The sequence below is a fragment of the Aristolochia californica genome, unplaced genomic scaffold (assembly GCF_029961685.1).
Source record: "Aristolochia californica isolate CCGP_79_NKW_82.1479 unplaced genomic scaffold, dmAriCali1.0.hap1 SCAF_9, whole genome shotgun sequence".
NCBI classification, from domain to species: domain Eukaryota; kingdom Viridiplantae; phylum Streptophyta; class Magnoliopsida; order Piperales; family Aristolochiaceae; genus Aristolochia; species Aristolochia californica.
This window is the reverse complement of record NW_027182290.1, coordinates 27434829-27451512: the sequence shown is the minus strand read 5'-3', so window position 1 is coordinate 27451512 and position 16684 is coordinate 27434829. Positions and strand designations below refer to the sequence as shown.

Below are 16684 nucleotides of genomic sequence, written 5' to 3'. Positions count from 1 at the left end.
CGTTCTTCTTCATTTTATCTGTATCCTTCCCATTCATCATTGTAGGGTTTAAGGGGAAGTCCTACAAGAAAATCACTACTTTTCAGTAACAACACCGATTTCCAAAAAAAACCAGCGCTTTTTTTTCCCAAACCACGGATTCCTCTTGGGGGCCAGGAGTCGACTCATGAAAATCAATGCTTTCAGTCAAAGCATGTAGCCATACATTGTTTTTCCAAGAGAAATTGTTGTTGTTTGTGTACAATCTACATTTTACTTATAAACTCGTTGTTTTTACTAAAAAATCATTGACCCTAAATTACATTAACACGAAATTTTTTATGCAATGCTTTTTACAACTACGTAAGTAAAAATTTTTATTTTTTTATAGTCATGGAAAATCCCAACCATCATTACAACTATCAGTTTTTATCTTCTTTAGAAAGCAAGAGTTCAAAAGGGGCTACAAACCACCTCAACTCAACCGATTCCTAGTTAGAATCTTTCAAATGAAAATTCCTTGAGTGAATGTTTTGATCTTTGAACCTCCAAAAAATTTCCAAGTTTAAGACCCTAATCATCAAGGAAAAATAAGTAAATAGGTATTATAATCAGAATGCAATGGATTTTTAGCTACTAAGAAATATTTCTTACATCTTATTAGTAACTTGCCAACCTTTTGACAAGAGAACAAGCCTAAATGCCAAATCTGCTCATCTTCTCGAGATCATACATGCCTAAATGTCATTCTTCTATGTCTCCGGCTCCTCCATTGTTGAAAAGAATGTATGGTAGAGTCTTACATGATGGGAATATTTTTTTGAAAATTGTTGAAGAGAAAGTATGATAGAGTCTTACATGACTCTCCCAAAGAGAAGTCTCTTAAAGCCAGAATTATTATGGTGGAGTCTTTTAGGAGTCTCACAAGAATAGGTCACACAAATGAGTTTCATTTAAAGGTGTTTTAGTTATGTTAGTCTTCTATTTATGTCTAGTTGTTCAATTATTTTAGGACTTATCTTTTAGTGTTTAACTTTGGTTATAACTAGGACAAGGGTAGCTTAAATGTAATTAAATTCTACTTGTTTCCTCTATTATAAATAGAGGCTCATTGTACTCAAATTACATCAAGTCAATGAAGTTATTCTCTTTTACAGAAATTCAACATGGTATCAAAGTGGGTTTTGTGAGTTGATTCGGTCAACCCACAAAGACAATGTGATCCTTTTCTTATCTATCATGTCTTGTGGTTTAGGTTTGTATTCAATCTTTTTTCTTTCCTTCATGTCCCAGTACCCACTATTTTCTAGGCTTTCACACCTCCATACTTAACTTTTAATATTTCAAATTATATAATGACGAAAATATCTTTGAGTCTACTTTCTAACTCAAAAAGAATTTTTGAAATTGGAATTTTCTAAAAAGAGAAGTCAATATTTGAAGCATCAAAGGTCACACTGCAAGAGAGGTTCAAGCAGTAGAAGAAATCTTCAACTTTTGTGTCATTTTATGCCATCAAGAAAGATACTTATATAGAGATTTATATGTAAAAAGGAATATCTATAATTATATTTTCTACTTTATCAAACTAATTCTCAATCTAATTTTTCTAGAGGGTGATATCAATTTCACAAGGGCCAATGGTCATGCTGGTCAAAGAAGAAAGAGTATTATGTTCGGTTAGATTATAGAATCTGAAATCTATCAAAAATTTTCTCTAAAAAAAATTATATTTGAATGAAAGGTATCGAAAGATAGTTTCATAAGGATCAAATTTCATGTCAATCTGATCTATCTATAAGGACACATTCACATTGGAATGCGCAAGGGCCAAGTCACATAATGAAGAAAATAAAGAGGTCATAAAGGATTCAATAATGAAGACTTTTATGTCAAATTAGGTATCAAATAAAATCTCTCTGAATCTAGTTTCTTGATCAACAAACCTTTTTATGATTCTAAATTATATTTTTAAATATATGGATATCAAAAGTGTCAAATGTCAATTCATCTTAAATCTCTCATTTTCTAATTTTATCTCATATTATCTCTCCATGCATTGACGTGAATTGAATTTCCTCTTCTTATAGATACCTAGTTTTATATTCAAATTTTACTTCTAATTCTAAAGTTTTGGGCAAATTTAATCACTCCATGAAATGCTCATTCAAGGTATGCAACATCCTGCTTCGATGTTGTTCTCATGTTTTTAGTTTTTGTTACTTTGCTATGTATCTTTCATATAGCAACTCCAAAAAATAGGTTATCCTTGGTCAAATTTATTAAGTTCTACCGTTATATTCTACCCTATTTAAAAAAAAGGTCACATCCTACATTCATTTGGAAGTATGAGTATTGCATAGTCGCTTCCTTCCAGTTAAAGTTATTTTCCTATAGTATTTCTTCAGTTCAACATCTTGTGTTTTCATCACTTTAGAGGAATGCCTAGACCCACTGCCTAAAAAGTATATGAATGTGACCAATATCTAGCTCAAGTCAAATCTTTTGTTATTCACCCAAGAGGTGATTTCTTTACACCCACAAATTACGTCACTAATGAAGCACAAAAGGCTAATTTCATTTAAACAAATAACCACAAGTCTGGATTAATGTACACATTTTCATCATTCCACTTTTGAAGCAATGCACCCCAAAAATGTATGACCTATATGAGACTAAACACCTAACCCTTTTACCTACATTGTCAACCAAGACCTTATAAAAGTTCAGAATTATCCAATGATTATGCTTACCTCATTACTCAACTCTTTCTGATGGCTCACAATTCCATCGATGCTCTTAATGCTAATACATGCGTCATCAATCAATTTCCATGTTACCCTAATCAACCATTTCAAGGCAGCATCAGTAGCTATAACAAACATTTAAAGAGAGGTGGAGATTTTTATTTTTTTTCTAAACCAAAGTAGGCTTTCTCTTTCTCATAATATGCTAATTCTCGTAGGTCCTATTCAATAATTTTTATATCATGGTCTAGAAGTGCAACATGCCTATTATACTTTTGACCTCTTGTATCGATAAGATTTCCCTTGCCCCTTGTCCTTCTCCCTTTTGCCATCTACTTCTTTCCCTCTATGTTCCTCCCCTCTCCTTCCTTTCCAACTCTTTTCTTCCCTTTTGTCTTTTTCCCTTCTTCCTTCCTCACTCTTTTTGTCACTCCTTTCTTCACATCGACCTTCATTCCCTCTCCTTTACTCCCCTCTCCTTCCTTTTTTTCTCCTTCTTCCCTTAGTACCCTCACCCTTCCTCATGTAAGTAAAGTATGGTAATCCCATGTTCGGGCTAGGCTTTGTTACACAAGTGTAGGGAAGTGGTTAAAGACGCATACGCAATGGTTTTATTTCTATCACAATGCTGCCTAGCCAATGAATAACAACCTCTTCATCACCCCCACCACTTGCCATACCTTGAGGAGCATTTTCAAATGATCAACTTCCTTTTGTAATTGCATGATCGCTTTATCTTTTTCATGCACCTAAATAATCTAAGATGTAACAATCAATTCATTTTATTAAAACCTATGAGTGCTCCATATATAATGCCAAATACCACTTCTTGCAAAAGTTTTTCCTCGTTCTTCTCCACTTCTATCAAGTGGGAAACCTTGTCATAAAATCTTCATTCAATCCAGAAATCCCTTCTTGGAGAATTTAAACAAGATATTGAAGTTGTCTAATCTTGTCTTCTTCTGATCCGTCCTAACACACCAAAATCTCAGCTCTTAGATTGTAATGCCTAGTGAAAATAAATAATTCATTAATAAACCCTTACCTCGTCTCATGGGTGAACTTTCTCTAGTTGTTGAACCCTCACACTACTAAGGTCATCCACCATCTTTGCCATGGATGCTTTTAAAATGTTGAACTATACGAGAAATATAATGAAAGATTACTTTAATTCACAACCTCCATGGATGTTCATAATAAAACATAAAACATTTTTCCATAGACATTATTACCACCACCTCCATGGACCACCCAATGTTTCCTTCCATACATGAGATCTATTTGTGATAGTCCAACATGACTGTAGTGCCACCACAAGGAGAACCATTGGCCCCAAATTGCCATCCTCCAACCCCTAAACCGGTTGGTGTATCACTTATATCTCCATGTGTTTTGCCTTGCTCCAACACAATGAGTTGTTCAACGTCTGTGAACAAGGTCAATTCGCAAGAGGCAGATCTCCCTCTACTACATGGACTGGACAAATGTAACTTGAGGTTTCCTCGAGTGTCAGTTGCAAGGAAATTGCACCCCATATTTTAATAATTAAAAGAAAATATTTTTATATTTTATATGTAAAACTGACACAAACTCAATAATAATGAAAGATCCATCCCTGCTGGCCTTATGTTTAACACTCGGGCCTCCCCATCTTACAACATGGGGATAAGTATCCTTCTATTATAACTTTTCCATCACAAGTTGCACGGTGCTAGTTACATTTCAAAGCACATGCTCATAAAACAAAACTTGTTAAATAATAGCATAAAATATTAATGCAAAGTAACATCAATAAATTTAACCATGTATTTGTAAATTGGTCAAAGAACTTACATTGAGCACCAATGTGCATCTTGACATGCATCCTTTCTTATTTTTGAGTTTGTATTCATGAAGATGGTATACTTTGAATTGATGCACTATAGCACCCCAGCCATAATTAATCAACTTTGATAAACCATCCACATATTTGTACAACGGTATGGGAGTCTTGGAGTTTGCTTGATCAAATAGGATGTAGTTCAAAGTGAGGACAACTAAAAACTTTTCAATGTTTTTAGAAAAGCCATCCCCACCCTACGAAACTACCTCTCTCGAGTTATTCACAAATTGGTAGGCGGTCCAATTTTTCTACACCATCAATAAAATCTTTAGAAATTGAGACACATCATCAAATCTTTGTCATTCAATTAGAGCATCATGCAACTTCAGCCCTAGCATCACGGTGACTTCTTGGGCTAAGAATTTTATATCCCGTTTGGCGACCTTGAAGGAAGTTGGCTGACAGTCAAACCTTTTGATCAACTCACCCAAAATAGAGCCTCTTCCATGGAATGATCACCAATTTTTAGGAGACAACCAAAAGGTGTTTTCTGAAATGCTTGCAATACATCCCTACTTAAATTTAGGGATGACAATCTTTTAAAATTTAGTAGGAATACATCTTACAATTGTTGCCATTTCTTAATCCTTTGGTTTGTATGCAATAAACATAAACCAAATCAATTTAAATTAAATGCTATAGCCCTACGTATAATCATGTAATAAACATACAAATTTGACTTGACCTCAAATATCAACAACACGACCACAACCACCCTTGCAAAAAGATGGAATTCATTTCATATGCACAGTATTCTTAGTGGCCACTTAAAAATTCGTACAATTCTCAACGATGAATTTGTAATTAGTTAGTTTCTATACATGACCAAAAGATAATTGACAAAGGAATAACAAATGTTATTTATCCTTGTAGGAATACAAAGGAATATAGAGAAATATGAAGCATTTCCATGAAATCAACATTCGTATAAAATGACACTTGTCAAGAACATTGCAGTATTATGTAACTTTTCAAGACACAAATGTAGGAAGAGATAAATAAAAACTAAGATCAATGCATCACATGGCATAGATGTTTGTCTAAAACATCTTCATGTAAAGAAAATTCCAACAACTCCGAGAACTGGATTCACCATTTAATTGCTATTTTTTAGGAGAAAGCACATTAAATCATTGTTTTTCAATGAAAAACATTGATTTGTTGCAAAAAGAAGTGATTCCCAAATCACTACTCATAAAGAAAATACATTGATTTGGTGTCAAAATCAGTGAGTGTCCATGAAAATTATCGCTTTTTTCAGGAAAAAATATTGATTATTGAATTTCTGGAAAAAGAAAAACTTCACTGACTTCATGTAATTTGAGTATATGAACCTCTATTTATAATAGTAAAAACAAGTAGAATCCAGTTACAATTAAATTACTCTTGTCCCAGTTACACCCAAAGTTAAACACTAAAAAATAAGTCCTAGAACAATTGAACAACTAAACATAAATAGAAAACTAACATGATTGAACCACTTTAACTAAGACTTCTATGAGACCTCCTCTTGAAAAACTCCTGTAAGACTCCACCATATTAATTATGCCTTGTTAGACTTCTTGCTATGAAAGTCAAGTAAGACTCGTCCCTATCTGCTCTTCAACCCTCCCCCTCACGTTAGAGTTCATAACTTCAGCTTGCAAATAAACGGATTTTTGGTCTTCAATTTTCTTTTGCTAAAAAAATCTTCAAAAATACAAAAACTTCGTATTTATGCAAAAAAAAAAAAAAAAAATTGTGCTCCCTTCTCTTGTATATTTTGGCCACATAAAAATTACCACAACATATGGAATAAAATACTTCTTTCTTGTATTTCTTCTTCTACTTCTTTCCCTCTGGTTGGGGATAAAAATGACATAGAAACCCGCCTTGGACAAAATACAATATAGGAGAAGAAAATCACTCCTAGCCATATGAAAAAACTCCATACACAAAACAAAATGGTCATAGTCTGAAACACACTTTGCTTTATTTTAAAGGAAGAAAAATGGCCCAACTTTAGGGGACAACAAAGAAACTATTCACATTTTAAGGGTAGCTCAAACACAAATCACCTCTTGCGTGAAGAACTAAAGACTTGACTCAAACTGGATGTTGGAAACACTCTTATACTTTTTAGTTAATGGGTCTAGGCATTACTCAGAATTGATAAAAATACAAGATGATAAACTGAAGAATACTATAGGAAAATGACTTTAACCGTCAGGAAGCGACTATGCAACACTAATACTTCCAAAGAGATCTTTAAAAAAAAAAAATGGGGAGACTATAATGGTAAAACTTAATAAATTTGACCAAGTATAACTTTTTTGGGGTGGCCACAATTTTTTGGAGTTAACTATATGGAAGATACATAATCAAGTAACAAAAACGCAAAACTTGAAAGCAACATCGAAACAAGATATTGCATACCTTGAATGAGCACATCATGGAGTGATTGTCTTACTAAAAATATTTGATTAGAAGAGAAATTTGGCTAAAAACGGATTTTAGGAGGAAAGAAAACTCAATTCACATCAATGCATGTTAGAGATAATAGGAGTAAAAATAGGAAAAATGAGAGATTTTTTGTAGAATTGACATTTATTACTTCTGATATCGATATCTCCAAAATATAGCTTAGAAACACAAAAAGTTTGTTGCTCAAGAAACTAAACTCAAATATATTTAAATTGACACCTAATTAGACATAAAAAAACTTCATTCTTGAATCTTGTATGACCTATTGATTTTCTGTGTTTTGTAGCTTGACCCTTTTCCAACTCCAATGTGAATATCTCCTTAAATATAGATCAGATTGACATAAAAAATTTACCTTTGAAAACTAAACTTCAATACCTTTCATCCAAGTATAACTTTTTTATAAAATATACTTCTTTTTAGAGTAAGAACCTGATAGATTTTTTACTCTTTAATTTGGCCGAAATGAGTATTCTTTCTTCTTTAGCCAGCATGACCATTAACTCTTCCAAGATCTATATCTCCATCTAACAAACTCAGATTGAGAATTGGTTGGATAGATAAGAAAATGTACTTACATATATTTTTTTCATGTATAATTTTCCATACAAAGACTCGTTCTTCATGGCATAAAATACCTCGAAAGTTGAAGCTTTCTTATGATGCTCAAACAACTCTTGCGGTTTCACCTTTACTATTTCAAATATTGATTTTTCTTCGTAGAAAACTCTGATTGCCAAATTTCTTTTTGATTTGGGAAATAGACTCAAATATGATTCTATCAATATATAATTTGCAATATGAAAAATTCATTATGGAGGTTCGACTGCTAATAAAATAATGGGTACCATGATAAGAAAGAAAGAAAATAGATAAAATATAAACCTAAACTACTAGAGATGATAGATAAAAAAAGGGATCACATTATCTCATAAAACCCGCTTTGATACCATGTTGAATTTCTAGAGAAGATAAAAACTTCATTGACTTGATGTAGAGCCTCTATTTATAATAGAGGAAACAAGTAGAATCCAATTATAATTAAACTATCATTGTCTTAGTTACACCCAAAGTTAAACACTAAAAGATGAATCATAAAATAATTGAATAACTGAACATAAATAAAATGCTAAAATAACTAAAACAACTTTAATTGAGACTCTTCTATAGAAGCTCATCCTATGAGACTTCATAATAATTTTGATTTTGTGAGACTTCTTATTGTGATAATCATATATAACACTTCCATATCTGCTCTTCAATAACTATTTTTTATGAAAAACGATTATAAATGAATATATGATTATTTCGTTCTAGGTACTAAAAAATCCCACTATGTTAAATTGTGAGTAGTTAAATGCATGTCTTACGCATTTACACTTGGTCTCCCTTCCAATAATAATTCTAAAAAAATCTACAACCCGTCTATAATACCTTTTTGTCCAACTGTAATCAGCGAAGCTTACTAGGGAGCATATTTTATTTTATTTTATTTGTCAAGAAGAGAGATTCTCAACGCTTGATGGAGTCCAAGAAAATAGGGGAACCTAAGTCTTAGTCTATAACCTTGGAAGCACAAAAATGTTTCTTTCTAAGAAAATAAAAAATTGAGAGTAAACGCAGGAATTTTATGTACAACAACACATCAACAAATAAAAACGCATAGGTTTCTCGAGTTCAAAAAAATCAGACATGTCTAACCCCTTGGGATTTTTTTTTGTAAAAACCATGTAAAAAAGGGGCAAATACTTTGATTACTCTTGTTACTCCGACTTATGCAATTAGATTGAAAATCATGCCTTCTTATTCTTTCATGTGGATTCAATACAAAGAGACTAAAATAAATAATTTGAAGAAAAAAAATGCACAAATTACGTTCATTTACCAACAAAAAGACGATCATGTCCAAGATTTCCATGCCTTCCCCATCTTGTTTGCAAGGTAACGAACTGCATTCACACCCCCAACAGCCAAAAACCCAGAGACGGCCTGCCTTGCACTAGACTTCATCACTATCCGCCTGAGAACCTTTTCCAAACATTTTGCAGCGTCTCCCCTTTCGTTGACCACGACTTGGTTTAGTACTTTACCTGCAAAGAACGGCCTATTATACTCACTATTGAAGCCAAACCTAAAACTTCGACCATTATGCTTCTCAGCTAAACCTTTACCGCATTCCCTCGATTTTAGCTGTGTCCCAGGGTCCATTCCCATTTTGCTTCTCAGCATTTCTGGAAGACAAGAAATGAGTGACAGGGTTGAAGATAATCCAGAGTCCTGTCATTCTTCAAGGGCATCAAATACTTGACCAAACAAAAAAATTGGGACTCTGTGCATCAATAACTATCTGGGTCTAAAAAAATAAAAATCAAAAACCTGAGATATAACTGCTTGACAGTCACCACTTGAAGAAAGTCTCAGCAAGCCCTTCATAGAGTACTCATCCATAAATGGCCTATACATAACTCTGAATAAATCAAAATGTCCTTTGACTATATTTCTAACCTGTCATAGAGACAAAAAAGCAGCAAATCAAGTCTAAAAAGAACCAAAACAACAAATCAAGTAGGGAGGTTAATCAACTCATGGATTTTTTAGAGAAACAGAGAACTTCTATAAGTGTGCTGCTAAAAAAGTTCAGAAGCATAGTTCTTGCAAATCGATCATTGTGAAAAAAGAAAAGGGTAGGCAGAGGCACAACAAGTCAAACACTTGTTGAGAAAAATTATAAAAAGAATGATCTTCCGACTCATATGCACCGTTACATAAAATACAATCATAATTTTGAACATCTTGACCTCTATGATTTAACTGCTCAACCTCTATAATTCGTGACACGCCAAAGAAAAATTTTCACCTTTGAGGAATTGGCAAAAGACCAAACTACTGATAATGCTTGATGACACTGGATATGAACACTCATGAACAATACTTCCAAACCAGTTCATCCTCCCCTCTCCAAAAATAAAAGTCCCCTCTAAAAGCAAGATTAATTAAGTTACTTCTACAACTTCCTCATCATGCAAACCCCCTTTTAAATCAAGGTCCCAATTTTCATTCTTATTAGACCTTTAGACCAGAACTTTTTTTTTATTTTTTTTCTTTTAAAAGAGACAAAATTTTATTGAAAACAAAAGCCAAAGAAAAAAATTACAAAAACAAGCTAAGGAGGACCCAACCCAATGAGGGATTGAAGGGAGACCCCCCTGCTCAGCCAAGGAGTCAGCCAATGAGTTCCATGATCTCGATACATGGTTCCAAAACATACAAACTGAGAAGACATGTCTATAATTTCTTGGAAGCTCTGCCAATGCTGGCAAGGACGATCCAATCTGATGAAAACATTGGAGTTGCCCTCAATCCATAAATGCCCACCAATGCTTTCGTTGAAAATGAGTAGTTGGAAATGAGTAGGCCACACCAAAGGGTGGGGAGTTCAGCAGTGGTAGGGTTAGAAATCCCTATGGGACTAGAGTAGGATGCAAGAATGAATCCTTCATGTATCCTGAAAACACCACTAAACCAAACCGCACCACAGCTGCCCAAGGCGCAACCATCATGCCATTAGGGGGAAAAGGAGTGGAATGGCACCGGGAAATCCAAAGGCTAGGTACTTCTTCGAATCCAAATTTACTTACTCTGAGCTCAGCAATAGTCATTTTCTTGGCAAATATAGTGACTTTTTGCTCAAAGGCCATGCCGTGATGCTCTAGGATAAGAGCGATGATCTATCCAAAGGAAAGACCATCGACACTATCATTATTGGCCACATCCACCATCCAATGTAGCATGAGATACCTGAAATCAACTTCCAATTGGGTCAAAGCGCTCAGCCAAAATATGTCAGAGGTTGTCAAATGGGATCTTGCATTGAGGATGTGAGTGACGATTTCCAAGTAGAGGCGATGCTCCATACTCAAATCCTTCATCTTGACCTCATACAAACTTCCTACCATCTGCCCAAACACGAGGCTAATAGCTTCTGTGAGTGATTGTAGGCAATCTTCTGCAAGATCGATAGGCAACTCTCCTTGACATATCTCTTTAGGCCATCCTTTGGAGTTCCCAAAAGCTAATTAACTTCATTGAAGGTAAGAGAAATGGATATCTTCTGAACATAGGTAATGAACTAGAGCTCTCTCCTATCAAGCTCTTCTAATTCCAAGTTGGTGTAGAATACTTCGACAATATTTGGATAAATGCCTAGATTACCCTCCAAAACGATGGCATATGGCCCAAATACCTCATCAAAGTGATCCACCGCTCTCCTACAAAACCCAAGGTCCACTTTGGTGGGGTGTACCATGCTTCGATCAAGGAACATCTTAACATACCTACTTCTTCGAGTTTTTTGTCCAAAAGTGTCTCCTCCAATCTGGTATTACAGAGTATTCTTCTTTGTTTTGGGGGGTTGCTTCCTTCCGTGGGTCCTCTTGGTAGGTACCATGGTGATAGTGTAAAACTCGAGCTTAGAAAGGTGGTGGAGTTTGACCAAAGTAAAAAAGGTGGCTAAGGGTCTCATGAGGTCAAACATGGGATTTCAACGTTGGAATCCATCCAAATACAGGCAATCGGCTAAGTGTGTGGTGGTAGATGAGAAAAAGGAATTTTTCAGAGGCTAAGGGTGTTCACAATGATTTATTAGGGTTTTAAAATGAATTTCGAACCTTTTATAGAGTAGTGTTTCTCCACAGTTGATCGATCATTAGAGGTACAATGATCAATCAATTGGTCAGGTTGATTGATCACACTTATGCATTGACCGATCATGCCACATAAAAAATTTCCGATTTGATGTTTTCTCATTCATTTCTCATTTGTAACATGATTCTAATGAGATATGCTTCTAAATCTATAGATTTCAAGCTATATAGCCATAAAAGGGTAGCATATGCCCAATTCTCTTCTTAACTTAGAAAATCAATCAAGTTCTAATGGCTTTGTAAAAATGTCTGCTAATTGATTCTAGGTAGGAACAAAATCCACTTTGATTACTTTGGTTTGAACTAGCTCTTGTATGAAGTAATGTCAAATTTCAATATGTTTTGATCGAGAGTGGAGAACCGGGCTCTTACTTAGCTAATAACACACATGTTGTCAGAATAGACAGGCTTTTCAATTTGCTCTAAGCCATAATCTCTTAATTGTTGTTTCATCCATAGTTGTGCACAACTTCTTTCAGCCACTATACACAGCTTTGGTGGTAGCTTAAGTAAAGTGTTGTTTCATGGAAAACCAAGAAACAAACATATTTTCAAGTAATTAACAACTACCACTGGTACTATTTCTATCAATTTTGCATCCGGAAAAGGCAGCGTCGAAAGCACCTGATTAAGTCTATAGTAGAGGTATTTAAATACCAAAATCCCAAGTCAGGTGTTCCAATTTTATTTTATTTTATTTTTTTGTCATTGGTCATGTGCCTTGAGCACCCGCTATCCAAGATCCATACATTCTTTGGTGCCTTGGCTCAGAGAAATACCTACAACAAAGAAAAAGGATCATCTCTTCGAGGCCCCAAATATGTTGGATCCCTTTGGAAAACCATTAGCTTCACTAATTTCTTTGGGCTTCCAAATTTGTTTACCCATGGACTTTTAGGTTATCATAACTTTTTCATTTGCTTTGGATACTCACTTTTGTTTTATGCCATTGCATTTTTTTTTCACAAATATGAGCATAATAACCTAGTTGGTTACAATAATGACATCTAATGTGAGGTAGAGAAGAAAACTTGTGCATATGCCTTTTTTGTTTCTTCTAATGTATCGCCTAGGTGTGTTCTTTTGAGATGATAAGATTTTGAGCTTCTTTTTTTTGTTTTGAGAAGAAGTGTGAATATATTACTGAGAGAGAAAGAATACAAACCTTGCTAAACAGAACCTTCCTCCCCAACAAGATGTTGAAGAAAAACACCTAGTTTAGCCTGACTATCCGCTAAGTGATTAGTGGATCTAGGAATATAATTCCATAAGACTTTGAGCTTTGCTCTAATTCTATGCATTTTTTTCAAAGTCCAACCTATCACAAGATAACTTATCTATCACACCTTGCTGCCGTGAAGCATTTGCAATGTGGCTCTCTTTTGCTTCTTTCAAAGCAGCCACCTCACATTTGAGCATGGCTAGCTCATGCTTTTGGGCATAACATTTTTCTCTATATTTGTTTAAGCTAAAAATTGATTTTTCAAGTAAAAGTTCAAGTTCATTTTCGTAATTAGAATCACTTCTTGCAAAATGGTGTAATCACCTTTCTCAATTACCATGAATCCCATATCACTCTCTTCTTCGAAGTAATAGGATTCCTCTTCAATCGCATCTCAAACTGAGATCAAAATTTTCTTCTCCTTGTTTTTGGGATCCTTACTTGTGGATGGAGATCTTTCTTCAAAATTTGAGCATTTGTTTCTTCTATGCCCTGCCCTGCCTTTCCACACTCAAAACAAACATCGGTCATTTTAAATGATTTGTTTTGTTGCCCTTGTATTGGCCTTTTTTTAAAAAAAATCTTCCTATACATCCTTTGAAGATGTAGCTTACTTCATCGGAGTTATCCTCATTAGTAACATCACTCATGTTGGATTTTGCCTTAAAAGCAATTTTTTTTCTCAATTGCTCTTCTTCCTTTTCTTCCGGTTCCATCTCATATGTAAGGAGGATACCTAATAACTCTTTCAAACTCATGGTCCTAAAGTTAGCATTCTTACGAATGATGGTCTTCCTCATGTCCCATGAATTTAGAAGTGCCTTGAGAAGCTTATCGTCGCGCTTACAAAGGGAAATTACCTCCCAAGTATGTTCAACTCATTGATAATATGAGTGAACCTAGAGTTCATATCAACTATAGATTCACCCATTTTTATTTTGAATTCATGACATTGACCGCTCAATAGGCTTGATCCTAGAGTCTTTGACCTCTATAGTTCCCTTATGGGTCACTTCCAACTTGTCCCAAATTCCTTTTTGTCATTTTACAAGTTGAAACTCTATTGAACTCATTGGATCCTAAGGAACCTAGGAGAAGGTTTAATTGCCTCAGAGTGTCCTAAGTTGCTCCTTGTCCTCCCAAGTAAGTTCTCCATACTCCTTGGAGATCAAGTTACCATCAACCATTTTCAATAGTTCTCACTATTCTTGATCACATGCCAAATGTCTCAATCCATAGATTAAAGGAAGAACTACATTCTTACCTTCCAATAAGCATAATTAACCTTGTTAAACATTGGGAGACAATTGGCGGATTGACCTTCGGGAAGGAACATTTTGTTTTGAGATGCCATTAAAATCACTTAATGAATCAACTAAAATTTTGATTTTGAGTTTAAGCTTGCTCTAGTGTCAATTGTTAGCCCAAGAGTCTTCTCAAGAGGGGGGTGAATTGGGGATTTAAATTAAAAATAAAGTACTTAAGAGTACTAAAATAAAATACGACAAATAATTAACTAGCAACACCACAAAGAGATGAAGATTTTTTTGTTCACAATGTTCCCCTAATGGCAGTTAACACCCATGAACCCTTGGTCAAAAAAATTCAACTAATAAGTCATATTAGCTAAAGTTACATGTAAAAGATATTTTGGCTCTCTTTAAGCCAAGTGTAACACCCACAAACAAGTCTGAAGGCCTATTTATAAAAGTCCCAACCAAACTAGCTATTTTTTAACCGTTTGCAACAAACTGCAAAAAGTGTTGATCGATCAACCATGTATAACGGCTATATTGTTGGAGTTCCATAAGTCTATTGATTGATCAAAGTATCAATCAACGAGTTTTCAACCTTCTCCAAAATCGATTAATCAATCATGTCTCATATATTGCTCGATCATGATTTATAGAACTGGCCAAACAATATTATGCATGATCAATCATACTATAGTGGATGATCGATCATGTGTTATAGCCTCTTCCTGGTAGCATTTTGTATGATCGATCATGCCTGAGCCAATGATCGATCATTCATTATTAGTTCTACCAGACTGCATCCTGGATGCTCGATCAAACGTATACAGGTTGATCGATCATGCTATGTGCTAGTGTACTAAGTTGAATCTTAAGCATGATATAGACTATACTAAGAGATTTAGCAATTTCATACCATTTTTATGTATTGATCAAATCTGGTTTTAAAAGACTTCATGCCCTAAAGCTCCAATGCTCTTGAGCACCTTAGGATTGAAGTTTGGTTGATTGTCCTCTTACATGGCTAGAGTTCTTGAGATTTTTCTTGTGGCTTGACTCTTACACCTTCAAATCTTCAAGCTTCTTGTAGGAGATGACTTGACATTTCATTTTTGCACAAGGTCTTGTGTTAAATTTGTTGACTCTTCTTCATTGTTGATTCTGTCACATAAAGGAAAAGCATCTAAAATACTTGACTTGCAAATTTTAGTTCAATTTGATTAAGTTTTGTTATCATCAAAATAGGGATTAGGTCAACCTAGGTCAACAAAAAGAGTATATAGTAAGGATGGGCACGGGTCGGGTTTTTGAAGACCCAAACTCAACCTTGAGCCTCGACCCCAAAACCCAACTGAAAAAAAAAAAAAAAAAAAAAAAAAAAAAAAAACAATCCCTGTCCTGACACCCCCGATCCTGACCTGATCTCTTTCCCCGTAATCTTGTCCCTGTATTCCCAACCCATTCCCACTTCAGCCCATGGCACAACTACCATTCATTTAATATTATAAAAAAATCTCAAAATTAATCTACACACTAATTATTATACAACATAAAAAAATAATAAAAACAATTCCCAAAAATTAAGGAAGTTCTCTCTTTTTCTTTTTAAATATATAGATGATTGTAATTTTAAAAATAGGTATATAAGTTAAATTGGTCAAATTAGGGGTGAGATCGATCCCCTTCCTGAACCCGAATTGATTTTTTTCCCAACCCAAACTATTTTTTTTGTCCAAAACCCGCACCGGTGTTTTCCCCAACCCCGTCCTCATCCCGCGAGATGAGGAAGAAAATCCAAACCCGGGGTTATGCTCCCTTTCTTTTTAAATATATATATTGTTGTAATTTTAAAAATAGGTCTATAAGTTAATATGGTCAAATTAGGGGTGTGGTCGGTCCCCTTCCTGAACCCGAATTGATTTTTTTCCCAACCCATACTGTTTTTTTCCACAACCCACACTAGTTTTTCCCCAACCCTGTCCTCATCCCGCGAAGTGAGGAAGAAAATCCAAACCCGGTTTTCGAGTTGAGCTGGGTCAAGTTCCCAACTTAACCCAACCCGACCCGATGCCCACTCCTAGTTTAGGGATCACCATGAGGGGGAGTTTCTTGATGCCCCTCCTTCCAACCACCACCTAGTATCCCAATTCATTTTCTTCACTAGCCTATTTATCATTGAAGGTGATTCCAAAGTTGTCATTGATTGGTGCACTAAGTTAGTGCCCCCACCCCCTAGCGGCACTGGGATGTCTTCCATAAAATTTGTAGTATCTCTTCCTCCCTTAATTGTACTTGGAACAACACCCATAGACCCGCCAACCACCTAGCGGACTCCCAAGCTAAGTGGGGAACGTCCCTCCAAAACAAGGTGGCCCCACTCTATAGGTTGTATTTTCTTTCCTCTGTTTATAATATTCACACATTCCATAAAAAAA

At 35.0% G+C, this 16684-nt stretch overlaps 1 protein-coding gene across 1 annotated transcript in view; it reads right to left on the bottom strand.

Annotated features, from left to right (window-relative positions):
- Positions 1 to 8843: 8843 nt before the first annotated feature.
- LOC137941190 (uncharacterized) overlaps positions 8844 to 16684 on the bottom strand; it is a 34702-nt gene continuing 26861 nt past the window's right edge. Inside the window, exons 9-11 of the mRNA XM_068786497.1 lie at positions 9448 to 9576; positions 9243 to 9348; positions 8844 to 9161 (exon numbers count right to left, since the gene is read on the bottom strand). Coding sequence (XP_068642598.1) covers positions 8971 to 9161; positions 9243 to 9348; positions 9448 to 9576 — 426 coding nt within the window. The 3' untranslated portion in view covers positions 8844 to 8970. The remainder of the gene's footprint in view (positions 9162 to 9242; positions 9349 to 9447; positions 9577 to 16684) is intronic.